This window comes from Dipodomys spectabilis, unplaced genomic scaffold (assembly GCF_019054845.1).
Source record: "Dipodomys spectabilis isolate Male_0828 unplaced genomic scaffold, ASM1905484v1 ptg000517l, whole genome shotgun sequence".
NCBI lineage: Eukaryota > Metazoa > Chordata > Mammalia > Rodentia > Heteromyidae > Dipodomys > Dipodomys spectabilis.
The window spans coordinates 876,231-893,039 of record NW_024871194.1 but is presented as its reverse complement, the minus strand read 5'-3'; the positions used below and the strand labels follow the sequence as shown (position 1 = coordinate 893,039).

At 52.2% G+C, this 16,809-nt stretch overlaps 1 protein-coding gene across 2 annotated transcripts in view; it reads right to left on the bottom strand.

Moving 5' to 3' along the window:
• Nucleotides 1–16,809, bottom strand: part of Ergic1 (endoplasmic reticulum-golgi intermediate compartment 1) — a 60,617-nt gene that overhangs the window by 31,669 nt on the left and 12,139 nt on the right. For both annotated transcript variants that reach the window (XM_042670075.1, XM_042670076.1), the window contains exons 2-3: nucleotides 7,040–7,101; nucleotides 4,982–5,054 (exon numbers count right to left, since the gene is read on the bottom strand). In XM_042670075.1, coding sequence (XP_042526009.1) covers nucleotides 4,982–5,054; nucleotides 7,040–7,101 — 135 coding nt within the window. The remainder of the gene's footprint in view (nucleotides 1–4,981; nucleotides 5,055–7,039; nucleotides 7,102–16,809) is intronic.

Below are 16,809 nucleotides of genomic sequence, written 5' to 3'. Positions count from 1 at the left end.
TCTCCCAGCCAGGGAAAGTGCATCCATGCTGGGCGCCGGTGGCTCAGGCCTGTCATCCCAGCTCTTCCGGAGGCTGGGAGATCTGAGGATCACGGTTCGATGCCAGCCTGGGCAGGAAAGTCTGTGAGACTCTTTTGTCTCCGACAGCCAGAAGTGGAGCTGTGGCTCAAGCAGCAGAGGGACAGCCTTGATTGAAAAGGTAAGGGACAGGGCTTAGGTCTTGAGTTCAAGCCTCAATACCAGCGCGCATGCATGTGCGCACACATATGTATGTGAGCACATGGACACCCAGTACTGCTTTGTCTCTGCTCCAAAACCCTTTCATGTCCTCAGCCTTGGTCATCACCCTGCTCCTGACCAAAGCCCAGGCCCAAGACATGCCTCCATCCACAAGATCCTTGATGCTCTGGGCTGGGACATCATGACCATCCCCGACCCCCCCTCCCCCCCCAGCACTGGACCACGAGCAAGGTTCACAATAGGTAAGCTTGGCCGGGAGAGGACCTTCCTGCCCCTCCCTCGGCTAACCTATTGGGTCTCCCCTGTCTGGTCCTGCTAAGGAGACCTGGGAGGGGACATGGTACAAACAAGCTCTTACTGCTGGGGATCCCCCGGCCTGCCTGCCATCCAACCCCAGATGGAGCACCGAAGTCCTCCAGTTAATCTTTCTAACCAATTCCCACAGATCTGGGACACGAAGTATGCCAAGGGCAGATGACGGCAGGGCGACAAGCCAGGAGTCCAAACTGAGCTTGGTATCTGACAGATCTGAGTTTGATGCCAGTTGGACTACTTGCTAACCTCATAAAATGTTAGCCGCTTGGTGCCTCAGTTTCCCCCGCTTTAAACAGGAGCCAACAGTAACACAGCAAGCTCAAGGGTTTCTGTGGCAGTTGTGTGAGATGCAGTGAGGGCGTGTTAATCTAGCACACAGTCCCTTATTTAAAAAAATAAATAAATACCAGCCACAGTGCCAGAGGCTCACGCCTGTCACCCAAGCTCCTCAGGAGCCTCAGATCTCAGGATCATGGTTCGAAGCCCAGCCTGGGCAGGAAAATCCATGAGACCCTTATCTCCAGTTAAAAAAGCAAAAGTTGGAGGTATGGCTCAAGTAGTAGAGGGCCAGCCTTGAGCAGAAAAGGTCAGGACCTGAGTTCAAGCTTCAATATTGGCGTGTGCACACACACTCATACACTCGCACACACACGCGCGCGCGCACACACACACACACAAATAATAATGATTAAAAGAAAAACACTGTGTGGAAAATGATCATTGGTGGGTTCATCTGCTCCATCAACTTATTATGATGCCACATCAGACTGATAATTAGTCAGAGCTGTCAGAGCCTGGGCTGTCAAGGCTAGAACATTCTGCGGCTACCTTTTTCTAAGAAGGGGGGGGGGGGAGGAACCTCCCTGGAAACAAGAGTTTCTGAATGTCCTGTGAGGCCGCTGTCCTGGGATAAATCACCAGCCTGTCCAAAGCCCAGGCTAAAACTCAGCTGCCCAAACAAACACCCCTTCTCCACAGGGCTAGGCCAGAAAAAGCACCTTATGTCACTGATTACCACAAACCGGGCTGCAGTGGTCACTCGGATCCAACCAGCAGCAGTGACTTCATTTCCTGGGGTTACATTCTTCTGGGCAAGGAGGGGGACGAGGGGGCTGGACGTCAGAGACCACCAGAGAGAGCTGGCCACCCACAGAAAAAAGAATGGTTACCTTAGGTTTTCCCCAAACCTGCATGCTTTCCTGGGATCAGAGAAACATCTACAAATGTTAAAAGCCCCAAGGGATGATCCCCTTCCATCAAACTGAAAAACAGTGTCAGCCCCTGCCAAATCCCATGGGCAATTCCTGGATCAGGGTTAGGAGGCCTCGGGAAGGATGGAGGAGGCAGGATCTCTGCATCTATGAAGATGCAGATGGACAGGAGATGGACAGGACCTACAACAAGCCTCTCCTCCATGACGAATGGTGGAGGTCCAGGGCTTAGCAAACCAAAAGCAGATGTTCAATTTGTGGTGCTAAGCTTTTCTGCCTCCTCATTCTTCCTCCCCTTCCTCTTCTGATATGCTTCCAGATGGAACCCCTCCCCAGAATGCCACGGGATTGAACCATCCCAGGATGCCGCAGGATCGAACCATCCCAGGATGCTGTGGGATCGAACCATCCAGGAGGTCCCAGGAACCAGGAAAAGGAAGCCTGAGCTGGGCTGGAGAGTGTCAGGAACACACTGTGCTGGGAGAAAGGAGGCAGCCCCATCCTGAGTGAGCAACAAACGCAGTACAGGGTTTGCCCTAGGGGCCCAGCCCAGGCATATAACACCGTAGCACTGGCAGGCACTCAGAAGGTGGGGGCCCAACTGCTCAAGCCCCAAGCTCTGACGTCAAAACCCAACCTCACAGCACCTGAGATGACTAATGCTTCCCTCAGGGTTATTAGTGGGAGGCCAGGGGAGCCAGTTCTTAACTCCCAGGGAGGGGACAAGGAAATGAGCATTCACCACGTACGTATTACACTCCAGGTACAGAGCAATCTGAGAGCATGCTTTTAAGTTGAATAGGAGAAAAACATAGGCAATGAACAACTGTGTGAGACAGAGACTGACAAATACTGAAGCCCAGCAGGCACTAGGTTAAGGACCTTTGGGCTAAATAACCCAGTGTCATTCCTGCAAAATATCACCAGGCACCCTTACTGTCTGGCTCCTCCTGTCTTCCCATGCTTGGCTTCTGTATTCAGAGCACTTATCACTCTCATGATTAATAGTCAGATCTCTCTGCAGGAAGGTTCCAGAATCCACAGATTCAACCCAACCCAGGCTGAAAATCCTGGGGGGATGGGGACAACGGGGGAACAGACTGATGGCTGCTGGTGGCTCACGCCTGTCATCCCAGCTACTCAGGAGGCTGAGATCTGAAGATTATGGGCCAGCCAGCCTGAACAGGAAAGTCTGAGAGACTCTGATCTCCAATGAACCATCAAAAAGCCAGAAGTAGAGGCATGGCTCAAGTGGTACAATGCCAGCCTTGAAGAAAAAAAGTTAAGAGATAGTGCCCAGGCGCTGAGTTCAAACCTCAGTACCAGCATGCACACACACACACACACCACACATACACACACACTACACACACACACACACACAAATTCCTGAGTGTGAAAAGAAAATTTCAGTGCTGAACAGGAGAGGGAGTGGTTGGCTCCCCAGGGGACTTTGTATATTGTATGCACAGCAAAGAAGCAACTTTGAAGTCTGAAGCCAGTGCCAAAGGCAGGAAGCTCCAGGGTCTGCTCGCCCACATCTCAGGGGCAGTGTGGAAGCCAGGCTGACCAGATGCCAATGGCATTCCGTGTCTCACATAGCTACAGAAAGAACAACGCCAGCAACCAGAAGCCCACATGAACTCTCCCACCCTCCCTGGTGGACCTGAAACAGGGAGAGAGGCTTGTGGAGGGCACCCAGTCAGAGGCGCTGACCCAGCCTCTGGCAATTCCAGATCACAGAGATGATTGAGAGGGGAAAAAGTCCACTGGCCAAACACAGAGATGAACAAGGGGTTTCCATCCATCCACGGATCTACCCTCCTACCCCACCCCTACCCCCGAAGAACAGAACCCAAGCATCTTCTTTTGCTTTGACAAACCACATCCAATTTTGCTTAATAGTGTGTGTGTGTGTGTGTGTGTGTGTGTGTGTGTGTGTGTGTGTGCGCGTTGGTACTGGGGATTGAATTCATGGCCTGGGTATTGTTCCTGAGCTTTTTCCACTCAAGGCTTGGCCTACTACCATTTGAGCCTGAGCTCCGCTTCTGACCCTTATGGTATTCAATTGGAGATAAAAGTCTCACAGAGGTCTGGGAATGTGGCTTAGTGGTACAGTGTTTACCTAGCATGCATGAAGCCCTGGGTCCAACTCCTCAGTACCATATAATCAGAAAAAGCTAGAAGTGGTGCTGTGGCTCAAGTGGGTAGAGTGCTCACCTTGAGCTGAAGAGCTCAGGATCAGTGCCCAGGCCCAGATTCAAGCCCCATGACTGACAAAACAAAACAAAACAAAACAAGAAAAAACCTGTTTCATTCATTAGTGACACTGGTGGTTCATGCCTGTTATGCTAGCTACTCAGAAGGCTAAGATAGAGCAGTAGCCTTGAGCAAAAAAGCTCAAGGACAGCACCCTGGTCCTGAGTTCAAGCCCTAGGATCAACTCTCTCTCTCTCTCTCTCTCTGTATCTCCCTCTCTCAACTGGATGGACCAGGAAAAAATTATGTCAAGTGAATTAAGTCAGGCTTAGAGAGAAAAAGGGCACGTTTTCTCTCATAGATGGAAGTTAGATCTACATTATAAACACAGATGAACGCATATCCAGGGCCCTATGCATATACTTACAGTTAGCTAAGGAGATGGGGGAGATGAATGGAGGGAGGAAGGGTGGGCAAATTCAGTCATAATATGCAATGTGCATAAGTGGAAATGGATGAGTCGCTTGAGGACATGAGGAGGGTTGGGGGAGATGGGGGGAGAAAGATGGCAGGGGTGACCATGATCGGGACACACTGGGGTCATAAACTGACATGCTGACTGGAAACCTCTTTGGATAATTATTTAAAGGTGATTTTTGTGCTGCTTTGTGTTGCCAGTCCTGGATCTGAATTCAGGACTTGGGCGCTGTCCCTGAGCTTTTTTAGCTTGAGGTGCTCTACTGCTTGAGCCACAGCACCACTTCCAGATTCTTGTTTCCCTTTTTTTGTGTGTGTGAGGTTAACTGAAGATAAAGAGTCTTATGGAATTGCCTGCCCAGGCTGGCTTTTAACTGTGATCCTTTGATCTCAGCCTCCTGAGTAACCAGGATGACAGGCATGAGACACAAAGGCCTAGTCTTAAAGATAATTAAAATATATACATACATATGTATGTATATTCACACACACACACACACACATTCTTCCTCTAGGGAAAGGGGAGGAGAATGACTTACACTTCTGTCGTGATGAATCCCGTCAGTTCCGAGAGGAAGAGGAAGAGGATGAAGAGGCAGCAGCAGACGGAAACTACAAGGGAAGACACGGGATCAGTGAGGCCTGGTGCCCCCCACCACGCCCTCGCTTCAGAACAAAGCTGCTTGGGGGACCTAGGACACAGAGTGGCAGGGACTTGCCTATAGGTCTTCATGCTAGGGGCTGGGGGCTCATACCTGTCATTCTAGTTCCTGGGGAGGCTGAAATCTGAGGATCAAGGTTTGAAGCCAGCCCAGGCAGGAAAATCAGTGAGACTCTTTATCTCCAATCAACCAGCAAAAAGAGCTAGAAGTGGAGGGGGTGGGTCAAGTGGTAGGGCACCAGCCTTCAGTGAAGAAGCTAAGGGACAGTGTCCAGGCCCTGAGTTCAAGGCCCAGGACTGGTACCAAAAAAAAAAAAAAAAAAACAACCCAGTTAACAGTCTCCTGTGTGAGTCTGCCCCAAGGCCACTGCCAGTCTTATGGGTTTCCCATGGGCATATAAATATGCATATATTCATTAACATATGCAAATATTTGCAAATAAACAGCATTTCACATCAATACATTACATAACAAACTATATAATATTACATGTTAATACATATTTAGTTTTATTTTTTTTTTGGGGGGGGGGGGTCCAGTCGTGGGCCTGAACTCGGCCTGGGCGCTGTCCCTCAGCTCTTCAGCTCAAGGCTAGCACTCTACCACTTGAGCCACAGCGCCACTTCCGGCTTTTTTTCTCTGCTTATGTGGTGCTGAGGAATCGAACCCAGGGTCTCATGCATGCAAGGCAAGCGCTCTACCACTGAGCCACCTTCCCAGCCCCTAGTTTTTAATACATTAATGTATTTTTTTTTTTTTGGTACAGGCACTGGGATTTGAAAACTCAGGACCTGAGCACCGTCCTTGAATTTTTTTGCTCTAAGACTAGTTGCTCTACCACTTGAGCCACAGCTCCACTTCCAGCTTTTTGCTGGTTCATTGGAGACTAAGAATCTCATGGAGCTGGGTGCCAGGGAATCGTGCCTTTCATCCTAGCTACTCAAAGAGGCTGAGATCTGAGGATCATGGTTTGAAATCAGCCTGGGAAGGAAAATCTGTGAGACTCTTATCTCCAATGAACACCAGAAAACCAGAATTGGCATTGTGGCTCAAAGTGGTAGAGCACTAGCCTTGAGCACAAACATCTCAGAGACAGTGGCTAGGCCCTGGGTTCAAGCTTCATGGAGTTTCCTGCCCAGACTGGCTTTGAACTACAATCCTCGGAGCTCAGCCTCCTTGAGGAGCTGGGATTACATGCATGAGCCACCATGCCTGGCTGGATATAAAGGTTTTCAGTCCTTGTTTGGGCAAGGCTCTGAGGTTCTCAGACACGTGGAACCACAGGAATGAATACTGGTTAGAGCTGAGAGAGTTCTGAAGGTCACATTGCTGTGAGTGAAGGAGGTCCAACCCAAGTGGTGTGCGAGCTGCGGTCACCTTCCTCTGCCCTTCCGTTCTTCTTAGCATCATAAGCCAGTGCCATGGTGGGTGCGGGTCAGGCCTGCTCTGCCTCATTCTCAAGCACAAAGCTGAAGGTCAGTGGGTTTGGTGCCAGCACCTGGCCTGGCCCCAGAGCTCTGCTTGATCAACATTTCCTCCGTCCATGGCAGCTGGGGCTGTGGGCTTTCTCTTCCTCCATCCTCCGATCTCAGTCTGCTGAGTAGCCAGGATTCCAGGGCTGAGACACGGTACCCAGCTTGCGTGACAATTTTAGTGCCCCTGTGCTTTGGCTGTGAACGCACCACGCGGGGCCAGGGGTGAACTTGGCACTGTGATCACACATTGGCACCCCAAGTATTTTGGCTCTGGGGCTCAGTGGTCCAGCACTTGCTTATTAGGCATGATGTCTTCTTATGGGGTGCAATAAGCATCGGCATTCAATGCGGAAATCGCAACTGTTCACGATGCCCTCCCTCCCTCTCTTTCCAGAATTCAGCTACCCAGGGGCACATGCAGGAAGGGAAGCGGGGGAGGTGTCAAAGGGTCGCTACTCACTAATGGCGCCTGTGTATGTTGGCTGTGTCAGGTCTTTGGGCACCTTCCTGTAGATGTCAAACCTGCGGTAGACAGACGAGAGCATGAGTGTGGTGGGCACAAAGCGCAGGCTACGGGGGTCAGGGAAGCGAAGTTCTTCTCCCAGGTCGCCCCTCCCCCCTAGGCTCCGCCCACTGGCCTTCCAAGGCCCCCCCCCCCCCCATCTCCGGAAGTGGAGGTCTGGCTCAAGTGGTAGAGCGCCAGCCTTGAGTGGAAAAAGCTTAGGCACGGTGCCCGGGTTCTGAGTTCAAACCCCGGGATTGGCACATGCGTGAGCGTGCACACTCACACACACAAAATTAATGAATAAAATGAAGGAATAAATGCTTAGAATCTGGTACTAGCACAAATAAACAAACAAACAAATGGGAGATGCTAGGTAGAATCTCACTTAGCATTTTTGGTTTTGGGTTGATCGTGGGGCTTGAACTTTGGAGCCAGGGCATTGTCTCTGAGCTTTTGTGCTCAAGGCCAGTGCTCTACCATTTGAACCACTGTGTTACTTCTGCTTTTCTGGTGGTTCATTGGGGATAAGAATGTCAGATCAGGGACTTTCCTGCCCAGGCTTGGCTTGGAACCGTGATCCTCAGATCTTAGCCTCCTGGGTAGCTGGGATTACAGGCATGAGCACTGGCACCAAGCACTCACTCACTTTTCAAATGAAGCTGCCCTGAAGCACGCAGGAATCCCTTGGAAGACAGAGACCAGTTCAATTCACTCAGGCACCAGATAGAGACTAGCCACCTTGATGGACCAGGCTATGTTGCAGGTGGGAAAATAGAATCGATCTAGGCACACACACAACCCCTCCCCTCCTTTTTGGTCCTTGGGAACAGTCGCCAGAACAGGAGGTACACTAATCAGGACTCCCCTCCTCCTGCCACAGACCCACGCTGGAGGCTAGGGGGAATTATGGGAGCACGGCAAAAAGATCCTGGCTTCGGAGCTGACCACAAGTCCGAGTGAGTCAGCAGTGAATGTCATTGAGAAACTGGGGCGCCGGGAGGCATGGGACCAATCAGGAAGTGAGCCTTGTCCCCTGGCTGACTCACATTAGCCAGGGCCCCCCCCCCCCCCCCCCCGCTGTGGTGATGTTGATGGGGGAGAGGAAAGGGACGTGGCATGCAGGCCTACTATGTGCTGGAGCCATGCTAGGCCTTTGAATGAGATGTTTAATCCCCCCCTCACCCCTCACCCCCATCACCCCAGTCCTGGAAGTTGATATCAAGGCCTGGTGGCTCCCCACCACGTGAAGCACAGCTCCACTTCCGGCTTTTTGGTGGCTCACTGGAGATAAGAATCTCACAGACTTTTCTGCCCAGGCTGGCTTTGAACCACGATCCTTTAGATCTCAGCCTCCTGAGTGGCAGGGAGGACAGGTGTGAGCCACGGGCACCCAGCCCTCATTCTCTAGAATAGAACCTGTGTTTGCAGGAGGGGAGGGAGATTAGTAGCTTATTAAACACACACGTACTTCTATACACCTGCCTCATTTACGCTCTGGGGACAAAGAGGGTCATGTGGGTGGAAGAGAGGTTAAAGAACTGCAACTAGCCGGGCACCGGTGGCTCACACCTGTCAGCTACTCAGGAGGCTGAGATCTGAGGATCGCAGTTCAAATCCAGCCCAGGCAGGAAAGTCCATGAGACTCTTATCTCTAATAAACCACCAGAAAACCGGAAGTGGTGCTGTGGCTCAAGTGGTAGAGCACTCGCCTTGAGCTGAAGAGCTGAGGGACAGCGCCCAGGCCCAGAGTTCAGGCCCCAGTACAAGGGATGGAAGGGAGGGAGGGAGGGAAAAGACAAAGAAAGAAAAAGAAGGCAGGAAAGAGGAAGGAAGGCAGGAAGGAAGGAGGGAGAGAGGGAGGGAAGGAGAGAAGGAGGGAAAGACACCCCCACAATTTAACCCCCCTCGGAGCCTCCCATCCTGACACTAAGTCTCCCCAGGAGTTTGAGGCATAGAATTCCGTGAACATGAAATGCTAGAAAGGGGACAGGCCTGTGGGCACATGCCTTTATTCCCAGCTACTCAGAAACACAAGAGGATCATGCTTGGAGGCCAGCCTAGACAAAGTTACCAAGATCCCATCTTAAGCAACCAGCTCCGATCGGGTGGCGCACACCTGGAGTTAGCATCTCAACTGAGTGAGAGGATTACAATCTGAGCCTGCCCCTACCCCAAGTCCAAAAATGGAGACTCTACCTGAAAAATAACTAAAGCAAATGGGGAGGGGGAGGGGCTAGGGGTCAGTTCCCCCTAGTGTCTTACTCTTACTGTTATTATTATTATTGTTGTTGTTCTCTGTCATGGGACTTGAACTCTGGGCCTGGGCGCTGTCCCTCAGCTCTTCAGCTCAAGGCTAACGCTCTACCACTTGAACCACAGCGCCACTTCCAGTTTTTTCTGTTTAGGTGGTGCTGAGGAATCGAACCCAGGGCCTCGTGCATGCAAGGCGAGCGCTCTACCACTGCGCTACCTTCCCTGCCCATCACATTTGGCTTTTTTTCCCCAAGCCTAGAGCGCTACACAGCCCCTCTTGCGGTTTTCTGGTGGTTCATTGGAGATAAGAGTCTCATGGACTTCCCTGCCTGGGCTGGCTTTGAACCACGATCTTCAGATCTCGGCCTCCTGAGTAGCTAGGTGGGAGCCACCAGCGCCCTGCCAGGAGTCTTACTTTTGCGTGCGTGTCAGTCGTAAGGCTTGAACTCAGGGCCTGGGCATGCCCAGCCTTCCTGGAGTGTGACATGAGCGGGCCATGGTTGTCACCAATGGTATGTAAGCCCAAGTTGGCTGGGCACAGGAAACTTTTGATTTTAGAATGAAAGAGTCAGACGGCTTACGAGCACCTCTGCCCTCCCTTCTGTTTTCCTATCCTGGATACGGATGTAACGTCCGGAGCTGGGCAGCTCTTTTGGGACCAGAATGGAAAAGTTGTATGGTGATAGAATATGCAAAGGCACTGGGGTGACACAGCATCTTTCAGATGCTAGCGCAGCGTCACCAGCTGCCTAAACCTCTTGTTTTCTCATTATGTAGGGAAAGCTGGGCACTGGTGGCTCACACCCGTCATCCCAGCTACTCAGGAGGCTGAGATCTGAGGATTACGGTTCTAAACCAGCCCAAGCAGGAGAGATCATGAGACTCTTTACTTAACCAGCAAAAAGCTAGAAGTGCAGCTGTGGCTCAAGTGGTAGAACATTAATCTTGAGAGGAAAAAAAAAAAAACTTAAAAAACAATACCCAGGGCCTGAGTTCAAGCCCCAGGACTGCACAAAAAAAAAGAAAAAAGAAAAGAAAGTAAGACTTCTCTTCCCATTCCTGGCTGAAGGACATAGGAAAAGGATTCAGTGTCCTCTTGGCCTGACCAGAGGTGACTTAGTGATGGTTTTTCATTTAGGTACACTTCCGTATTGCCAGTTTTTCTATAATAAGAAGGTGATAAATTTATCAACAGCCTGGATCGGCCTTAGAAGGTCTGTGGTTGGTTGGCTGCCTTCTCCTCCCTACCCAACAGCTCTGCTCACGCTGTCTGTCACCCAGAGGCCTCTGTCCCAGCTCGATGTCACCCCAGGGCCTTTGCACATGCTGTACTTTGTATGACATCCCCTCCCCACCTCATTATTTCCATCATTATGGAGTATCAAGCGTGGAGGGGCCCGGGCCTGGCACAAGAGGGCACACAGGCCCCCACCCCCAGGCCAGAGGGGTGCCCACCGGCCGCGCCACGCTCCCGTTACAGCTGCACATGCGCACACTCCAGCTACGCTTGGTTCCCGCCAGAGCCAAGTGAAATTTTTCCAGGAGGCATTCATTCAGATGCAGTCTCCATTCGGCAATGTCCTGGCCAGGCGCCAGTCCGGCCTTGCCTGGGCACACGCTGTCCCGAGAAGTGGAGGCCAAAGAAAGCAACCGTCACTTCCTCCTCCGTCCTCCACCCCTGGCAGACCCGCCCTCACCCCCCCCCCCCATCTCTCAGGTCAGCACTGCCTTGATGAGGTAGGTGTCAAAGGACACCTAGTAGCATGCTTGGAAAGAAAATGTGGGGTTGGAGGCCTGGCACGGGTGGGAGAGCGCCAGCCAGCGAGCAAAAGCATCGGGCACGGAGTTCAAGTTCTGCTCTCAAACAAAAAGGACAAATGATTTAAGATGAGCTCACAGCTCATCCCAGGAAGCCCCCCGGCCCCTCCTCCTTTGGGGCCCACCACACCCAGTATTTCAGGGGTACAGAAAGATCGCACGCCACCCACTGGCTCAAGGACCAAGGGCTAAAAGCTGGGCACCGGTGCGCACGCCTGTAATCCTAGCTACACAGAAGGCTGGGATCTGAGGGTTGCAGTTCGAAGCCAGCCGGAGCCGGGGGGGGGGGATCTGTGAGACTCTCCTCTCCAATTAAGCACTCAAAAAGAGCTGGAGGGCTGGGAAGGTGGCTCGGTGGTAGAGTGCTGGCCTAGCAGGCATGAAGCCCTGGGTTTGATTCCTTCCTTGAGCAAAAGAAGCTCAGGGACAGTGCCCGGGCCCAGAGTTCAAGTCCCATGACTGGTCGAATTTCTCTTCACACCAACTTGCTAGTAGATTCCTTCACACATGTATAGACTGGCCTTGGAGACCAGCCATGACCAAGACCCTGTGGCAGATACATAGAAAGAGCCCATATTCTGAGCCCCACCCCCACCCCCACCCAGAAAGCCCCAGGTTGGGGCTGGGAAGGTGGCTCAGTGGTAGAGAGCTTGCCTTGCATGCCTGAGGCCCTGGGTTCCATTCCTCAGCACCACATAAGCAAAAAGAAAAAAGCCAGAAGTGGCGCTGTGGCTCAAGTGGTAGAGTGCTAGCCTTGAGCTGAAGAGCTGAGGGACAGCGCCCAGGCCCAGAGTTCAGGCCCCACGACTGGACCCCCCCCCCAAAAAAAAGAAAGCCCCAGGTTGGAATCTTGCCATCTGCCCTCCGTGGAGGAGCTGGGCTGTGTGATATTTCTCTCCAAGACTCAATGGCCTGCCACACAAAGTCGGGCTTTCCTGCCCAGCCTGGCTTTGAACCGTGATCCTCAGATCTCAGCCTCTTGAGTAGCTAGGATGACAGGCGTGAGCCACCAGCACCCGGCTCCAAAACAGTATGTTATCAACTAAAGGTTATGATGATGAGTGGGCTGAGAAATCAGTGAGTTAGTGCTGACTGCCACTAGTGCGTGTACGTGTGTGTGTGTGTGTGTGTGTTGTGTGTATGTATATATATACATATATATATATATTTGGGGGGGGGCTGGTCATAAGGCTTGAACTCAGGCCCTGGGCGCTGTCCCTGAGCCTCTTTGTGTTCAAGGCTATTGCTCTACCACTTGAGCCACAGTGCCACCTCCGGTTTTTGAGTGGTTCGTTTAAGAGTCTTATAGGGACTCTTCTACCTGGGCTGGCTTCAAACTGCGATCCCCAGCTCTCAGCCTCCTGAATAGCTAGGATGACAGGCGTGAGCCACCAGTGCCCAAATTTTCTTTTTTAATTTTTAAACAGAAGGTAATCAAAAAACACGGTTTGCTCTGCCTATATTCGAGGGAAGACCTGTTGTGCTATTCTGAGCTTTGTTCTGTTTCATTTGTTCAAGATTGGCCCTTGGGAAAAGGCTTGCATTCACCACCCACCTGCTGCAGTTTCCAGTGGCTGGGAATACAGATGTGTACAGCCATGCTCGGCTTGTGTTTTGCTTTGTTTTTTGGTTTGTTTTTGTTTTTTTTTGGGGGGGGTGGTCAGTTGTGGGGCTGAACTCTGGGCCTGGGCGCTGTCCCTCAAGTTCTTCAGCTCAAGGCTAGCGCTCTATCACTTGAGCCACAGCGCCATTCTGGCCTTTTCTGCTTCTGTGGTGCTGGGGAATCGAACCCAGGGCCTCAGGCATGCAAGGCGAGCGCTCTACCGCTGAGCCACCTTCCCGGCCCCTTGTGTTATGCTTTCATACAGTGTACACAGGGTTACAAGGAAATTAAATTTCTTATGAAGAAGTGATTTGCAAGCCCCGCCCTCCTGAGCCACACAGCTCGGGTCAGCTCAAGATGCCAAAGCTGTGTTCTCAGAGAAATAAGAACAGCAACACACTGGAGAACTGTGCGAGGATGGACTTCCAAGAAAGTCACGCTGGACTACTTTTCTAAAGGAAAGCTGTAGAGTTGAAGGACAGAGATGGCTGATGGCAGATCTGGTGTCAAGACTGGAGCTACAAAAACAGAGAAGTATACTCAGGAGGCTGAGATTTGAGGATCGCGATTCAAAGCCAGCCCAGGCAAGAAAGTCTGTGAGACTCTTTTCTCTAAATACTAGCAGAAAACTGGAAGTGGCGCTGTGGCTCAAGTGACAGAGTGCTAGCCTTGAGCTGAAGAGCTCAGGGACAGCGCCCAGGCCCAGAGTTCAAGACCCAGGACTGACAAAAAACAAACAAATAACAAAACAAAAGTGAAGTCCCAGAAGAAAAAAAGGGCCGCGGCAGAACTCATGGCTACCAGGCTGATAGGGGAGCCTGGTATGGCCTTGTGCTCTATACCTGCCGGTCAAGGTGGAGCAGTAGGCGCTGGGGTGCTTAAGCATACACCATCTTCCAGAGAACCCAAAGACAGCAAGGAACAAGAATCACCTGTCATGCGGGGTGCCGTGGCTCACACCTGTAATCCCAGCTTACTCAGGAGGTGGAGATCCAAAGATACGGTTTGAGGCCAGCTGGGAAGGAAAAGTCCATGAGACTCTTTTCTCTAATGAATCACCAAAAATGCCAGAAGTAGAACTGTGGCTCAAGTGGCAGAGCACTAGTCTTGAATAAAAAAAGCTGAGTTTGGGCTGGGAAGGTGGCTCAGTGGTAGAGCGCTTGCCTTGCATGCTCGAGGCCCTGGGTTCGATTCCTCAGCACCACATAAGCAAAAAGAAAAAAGCCGGAAGTGGCGCTGTGGCTCAAGTGGTAGAGCACTAGCCTTGAGCTGAAGAGCTGAGGGACAGCGCCCAGGCCCAGAGTGCAGGCCCCATGACTGGACCCAAAAAAAAAAAAAAAAAAAAAAAAAAGAGTCTCATGGAGACTGGGCGCCAGTGGCTCACGCCTGTCATCCTAGCTACTTAGGAGGCTGAGATCTGAGGATCGAGATTCAAAGCCAGCCCGGGCAGGAAACTCCGTGAGACTTTTATCTCCAATAAACCACTAGAAAACCAGAAGTGGTGCTGTGGCTCAAGTAGAGTGCTTGCCTTGAGCTGAAGAGCTGAGGGACAGCACCCAAGTCCAGAGTTCAAGCCCCACGACCGATCAAAAAAAAAAAAAAAAGTCTCATGGAAGGCTGGGAAGGTGGCTCAGTGGTAGAGCGCTTGCCTTACATGCATGAGCCCCTGGGTTCAATTCCTCAGCACCACATAAGCAGAAAAAGTCAGAAGTGGCGCTGTGGCTCAAGTGGTAGAGCACTAGCCTTGAGCTGAAGAGCTGAGGGACAGCGCCCAGGCCCAGAGTTCAGGCCCTAAGACTGGCTTTTCAATACACAAGAGGCACTTGGGCACTGCACCTTTTTTTCCCTAAGAGTGTCATTCCATTTCACTGTATGTGATTATCTAGAATTCTGTGTAATTCATCAAGTCCCAGTGCGTTTTAGATCAGGGAAAACATGCGCCAATTGTCTCTCTGAGCTTGGCTTACCTCACTTAATATGACTTGTTCTGGGTCCATCCATTTCCCTGCCAGTACTATTTTATTCTTCCTAGTGGATGTGTGAAGTTACAATGTGGATAGGAGCCACCTTGTTGGCTGCACTCATCTACTGGGGGGCCCCTGGGTTGTTTCCGGAGCCACAGCTCCACCTCATCCTCCGCGATCCTCAGCTCTCGGCCTCCTGGGTAGCCGGGATTACAGGCGTGAGCGCCGCACCCTGCATCCTTTGTGTTTTCCTCCTTTTCTTCTTCTGGCCTGTGGTGGGCCGACGCGCCTGCGCAATGGGAAGCACAGCCTCGCGCGCGCAGGGCGCCCTCCTTACACGCAGGCGCAAAAGAAGGAAAGCCGTCTCGGGAGCAAGGGTGTCCCTGCTTTACACACACGCATGCGCAGGTGGGAGACAAAGGCCGAGGTCGAGCGTGGCCATCGTCATGCGCATGCGCGACCAAAGCACCGGCGCCATGGTTACGCGCATGCGCAGTGGATGCCAGCACTTAGACCCCAGCTCTGCCGCTGGAAGTCACTGAAGCCGCTCAGCGCCTTGGTTTCCACATTTTACAAATTCATCACCATTCTCCCCCATGCCTCCAAGTCCCACCCGCTCTTTTTCTTTTTCGTATGCGTGTGTGCTAATCCTGGGACTTGAACTCCAAAGCCTGGGCACTGTTCCTCCGCGTTTCCACTCAAAGCTGGTGCTCTACCGCTTGGGCCACACAGCTCCACTTCTGGCTTTTTGCTGATCAGAGATAACAGTCTCCTCGACTTTGCTGCCTGGGCTGGCTATGATCCTCAGTCCTCAGATCTCAGCTGGAATGCCAGGCGTGAGCCGCTGGTGTCCTGCTGGGCTGGACCACTGAGTGGAGCCCCGCTGCAAGCCCCCAAGCCCCCCAAGCCGGATACCAGGATTAGCATCACATCAGCCCTGCAAGATCCCAGCTCCCCCCTGCCACAGCTCGGGGACCTGGCACTGAGCCCACTGCCTTGTATGTCTGTGCCGACATACATGCTACTCGTTGATGGCACAAATAAGTAATGAGCAAACAGAAAGGAGTATAACATAGAGGGACAGGACAAAGGTAAGGTTAAGCGCGTAGAACAATTCAAGACAAAGACTTCCAACTGAGGGCCCTCTGGCAGAGCCCAGAGACCTAGCAGAGCCTGGGCACTGGTGGCTCACACCTGCAATCCTAGGATTCCGGAGGCTGAGATCTGGAAATCACAGTTCAAAGCCAGCCTGGGCAGAAAAGTCTGTGAGACTCTTCTATCTCCAATTCACCAGCAGAAAGCCAGAAGGGGCGCTGTGGCTCAAAGTGGTAGAGTGCTAGCCTTGAGCAGAAAAGCTAAGGCCCTGAGTTCAAGACCCAAGCCTGGCACAAAAACAAAACAAAACAAAAACCCAGAAGAATGCCAAAACAGCCCAATCACCAGCCAATCACAGCGCGCTGCCTGGGGTGTCCGGAGCTGGAGAAATGACAACTTACCAAGTCCCAGAGCCGGCCCTCCACCGATCGCAGCCAGGCCACCCTTGCCCAAGGGGCCTACCGAAGACCCAGCTTGTGGGCTGGCATCAGCCCAAGCTCAACTCCCACAGGTGTGAAGGCTGCCCTGAAGAAGGGGGGCTTTCAACGTGATCCCCAGCCAGCACTGCCACCCTGCCTTCACCTGCAACATGGAGCCATGAGAGCTGCTAGCCCTGCCCAGCAGGAGATGGCACTGTTAGTTCCAGCCTTACGCTGCAACATCCACGTGCCTGCTATGCCCGGGACTGTGCCTGGCACGCAGTAGGGTCAATGCCTGGCACATAAGCAGGACCAGTGCCTGGCGCTGTGGCTGGCACACAGCAGGATCAGCACCTAGGACTGTGCCTGGCACGCAGTAGGGTCAATGCTTGGCACACAGTAGGACCACTGCCTGGTTCACATGCCTGAAATGGTTCTGTGGCACACAGTAGGAGCGAGAGAAGGTAGAGCCAAGCCGGCCAAGGTGCTGGATCCCTGCACCCCCCCTTCTTTCTCTCCCTCAGGGTGAGGGGTCCCCCCCCCCCAGGGAACCCTGTAACCCTCCTTCCTCAG